Source organism: Myotis lucifugus, unplaced genomic scaffold (genome assembly GCF_000147115.1).
Source record: "Myotis lucifugus unplaced genomic scaffold, Myoluc2.0 scaffold_260, whole genome shotgun sequence".
NCBI lineage: Eukaryota > Metazoa > Chordata > Mammalia > Chiroptera > Vespertilionidae > Myotis > Myotis lucifugus.
This window is the reverse complement of record NW_005871308.1, coordinates 93,379-97,030: the sequence shown is the minus strand read 5'-3', so window position 1 is coordinate 97,030 and position 3,652 is coordinate 93,379. Positions and strand designations below refer to the sequence as shown.

The following is a 3,652-nucleotide window of genomic DNA, read 5'->3' as shown; positions in this document are numbered from 1 at the left end:
TTTCCATGGCACCCCTTTCCTGGTTCTTCTTTCACCGGGCCCTCTTGCTCTGCCTGTCCCTGAAAACCGTGGTGTCCCCAGGGGGGGTTGGGCTCACTGTTCTCACTCTGCACACTTTCTGCAGGAGAATCTCGTCTATCTGCCTGGCTCCATACCCCAGCACCAGAATGCTGCTCCTGAACCGCGCCCCCCCCAGGCCCCGCTCTCTGGGGACCTGCAGCGCCCCCCCCCAAGGAGCGCCCCCCCCCAGGAGCGCCCCCCCCCCAGGAGCGCCCCCGCCCCAGGCCCGCTCTCTGGGGACCCACGTTCCTACTCACCCCACCCAAGGGCTAGCTTATCATCTTACCCCCAAGAGTACTCCTCCTCTATCCTCTCTCGGGAAATGTTTTGTAAGCCTCCAGCATCACCTGGTCTCCCAGGCGAAACCTGAGGGTCAGACTGCGCATGGGAGTGCCTTGAGGGCAGGCAGCAGGTGTAGTTCATAACTGGGCTTCTGAAGGTTTTAGTGAACGCCAGTGGGATGACCGGCTTGTTCTCACCAGCAGAAAACACATGGCCCCTGACCGGCCTTTGGAGCACAGGTGAGAGTCTGTGAGGCTGTCTGATTAATGCAGCTTGTCTGACTTCCCACTGCCATCCTTCCACCCCGACACGTTCAATGTCAGAGTGCTTCCTCCCTGAGCAGCCTGTTTCGCTTTCAGATAGCTTCGGAAATGTCAGGAGTGTAGAGGGTTAGGGCACCTTAGAGTCACAGAGTTCTATGTTCAGTTCTGCTCTGCTATTTACTAGCTGTGTGACCCGGTGTAGGTTACTTCACCTCTCTGTGCTGCAGTTTCCTTAGCTGTGCAATGGGCATAATAATCCCTACTCTTCAGGGTCATTTTGAGGATTCAATTCAATGGGATGTTGGATAGAAAACCATAACACCTGAGATACCTCTGTAACTATATATTTCCATTCCCCTTATCTCTGGCCAGTGACAGATATCAGCAAATGACATCACAGAACTGCAGGCAGCTGTTAACAACAAGAGATGCCATGATACAGGAACCTTCTCTGCCACTCACACAGATTGCCCACAGCACCATCAGCAGTGTCACATACCTGCTTCTCAAAGGCGGTGGGGACCAGGCGCCGCAGTTCAGAAAGGCTGCTGTTGATGCGGTCTCGACGCCGCTTCTCTATGATCTAAAAAACAACGACAAGAGTTTACACGCAGGCACGTCACAGTCAGATCAACATGCCTGGATGGACATTCACTCATATTTTCCTTCACAATACTTTTGTGGGGGAGATCAATCTATTCTTACTTTATGGAGGGGGAAACTGAGGCTCAGAGAGGGGCAGTGACTTGTTTAAGGTCACAGCAGGGAATGCAAAGTTGGGAGAACTCAGCTCTCTTGTATTGATCTGAAAGGGGATATGCTAAACGGTTAACCACTGGTCCAGCACCAACAAATCAGGACAGGGACACCACCCGCAGCGCCCAGCGGCCCTGGAGACCCCTGCTGGGCCAGGAGGCCTGAGGAATCTTGGGCATTGCCTTTCTTCTCCAGCTGTGAAGGTTTGCATTCACTCCATCTCAGTCTCATCTCACAATAGTGGCAGCAGAGTACTGATGGCAGGGCAGAAATTACGACCCCCATTTTACAAATCAAGAAAATGAGGGCTGGCCCTAGCTGGTTTGGCTCAGTGGAAAGAGTGTCGGCCTGAGGACTGAAGGGTCCCAGTTCAATTCTGGTCAAGGGCACGTACCTGGGTTGCAGGCTCGATCCCTGGCCTTGGTCAGGGCACGTGCGGGAGGCAACCAATTGATATGTCTCTCTCACATTGATGTTTCTCTCTCTGTCTCTCCCCCTCCCTTCCACTCTTTTTGGAAATCAATGGAAAACTATCCTCAGATGAGGATTAACAACAACAACAAAAGAAAATGAGGGCTGGATGGAAATGGTTTGTGTGAGGTTGTCTGGTTAGTGAGTGGCAGGGCTGGTGCCCAGTGCAGATGCACAGCTGCATCTTGGGGGGAAAGTGGGGCTGGGATAAGATGGCCCACAGCAAGCAGCGGCATCGCCTTCTTTTGTCTCCCTTACTCACCCCTCAGCACACAGAGGAAAAATGAAAGTTCTGGGTTCAGAGAGAAGAAGAGTAAGGCTGGGATGGATGTATTGCTCTGAGTGTGTCACATTAATTCCCTTACTCTTCAAAACAACACTTGGAGTCCTAGCTGGTTTGACTCAGTGGATAGAGCATTGGCCCTCGGACTGAAGGGTCTGGGTTCGATTCTGGTCAAGGGGCATGTATCTTGGTTGCAGGCTCGATCCCAGGCCCTGGACAGGGCATGTGAGGGAGGCAAACAATCGATGTCTCTCTCTCACATCCATGTTTCTCTCTCGGTCTCTTTCCCCTCCCTTCCATTCTCTCTAAAAAATTCAATGGAAAAATATCCTCGGGTGAGGATTAAGAACAAAAACATCCCCAACACTTTGGGGTAGGTGCCGTTATTATGTCAGTTACACAGTTGATGAAATGAGGCACAGAGAGGTGAAGTGTCCTGCCCAAGGTCACCCCTGCTAGCCACTTGCAGAGTCAGGATTTGAACCCAGGCCGTCTAGCTCGAGGCGCTGTTCCTGACCAGGTCCCTGGAGGCTAGGCCCCTGGGGACCCAGCGTAAACCTCTGGCCGAGACACTCACCCCTCTGCGTTTCTTCCGGGCTTGCATCTGCGAAGGGCTGGGGGTGGACAGCGGCCTGGCCATCTGGCTGGAGAGGAAGAGAAAGGCACATTTTTCAGAGCTGGAGGACCATCTCCCTGGCCTGGGGTGACCTCGTGGGCGAGCACAGCCCCCTGCTGGGCGTCTGTGGTCTCCCGAGCTGGGAGGAAGCACGGGGCAGGCGTGGGAGGGGACGCATTCTCTCCCTTCTCCCCGGGGCCCATTCCTCCCGGGTCAAGTCCTTCCCTGCTCTGGGTTAACTGCCCCAGGGCGGCGGGGTGGGGGGAGGAGGGGGAGATGTCTGGTGGGGGGCGGTGGCGGCGGAAGGAGGTGTGTGCTCGGTTCTCGCTCCGGGCGCAAGCTCCTCTCTCCTGCTGCTGGAGGGCGGGCATCGGAACCACGGGCAGCCACTCCGGCTGCTGCAACCCGATCCCCGGGCGGGGCGGGCGAGGGCAAGGGCCAGCGGCGGCCAGCGGGTTGGGTTTCAGAGGGAGCCGCTGGGAACGAGCGTGGAAAAGAGCAGATGCCGCCGCTTCCCACGGGCCGGGCGCGCCGGCTGCCCGCCCTCCGCCCAGGCTGCAGCTGCCGCCACCTCCCACGCAGCGCGGCTGGGGGCGCGGGGGAGCGGCATGTGGGTCACAGGCCACGCCGGACTCCCGGGACACGGCTCGGCCTCCCCCGAAGGCCCCCAGACCGCCATCACTTCGCCCCTGCCCGCCCCCCCCCACAAGGCCCAGCCAAAGGAGGGATGTTTGCTCGCATCCCAGGAGTTTCCAACACAGGGAAGAGGCCTAGCCCTGGCCTTTTCCTGCCCGACTGGCCGAAATCCTCCCCAGCCCAACTGCTCGCCCTCCTAACGGTTTCCTGCTTCAGAGGCCTCTCCGAATGGAGGGCATTCGACTAGGCGGCACTGAGGCCATTCATCTGGCCAACACCGGAGGT

The 3,652-nt window shown here is 57.1% G+C and overlaps 1 protein-coding gene across 1 annotated transcript in view; it reads right to left on the bottom strand.

Moving 5' to 3' along the window:
• HEYL (hes related family bHLH transcription factor with YRPW motif-like) overlaps positions 1 to 2,932 on the bottom strand; it is a 9,342-nt gene extending 6,410 nt beyond the window's left edge. The window contains exons 1-2 of the mRNA XM_014464652.2: positions 2,693 to 2,932; positions 1,068 to 1,188 (exon numbers count right to left, since the gene is read on the bottom strand). Coding sequence (XP_014320138.1) covers positions 1,068 to 1,188; positions 2,693 to 2,755 — 184 coding nt within the window. The 5' untranslated portion in view covers positions 2,756 to 2,932. The remainder of the gene's footprint in view (positions 1 to 1,067; positions 1,189 to 2,692) is intronic.
• Between the last annotated feature and the right edge of the window lie 720 nt (positions 2,933 to 3,652).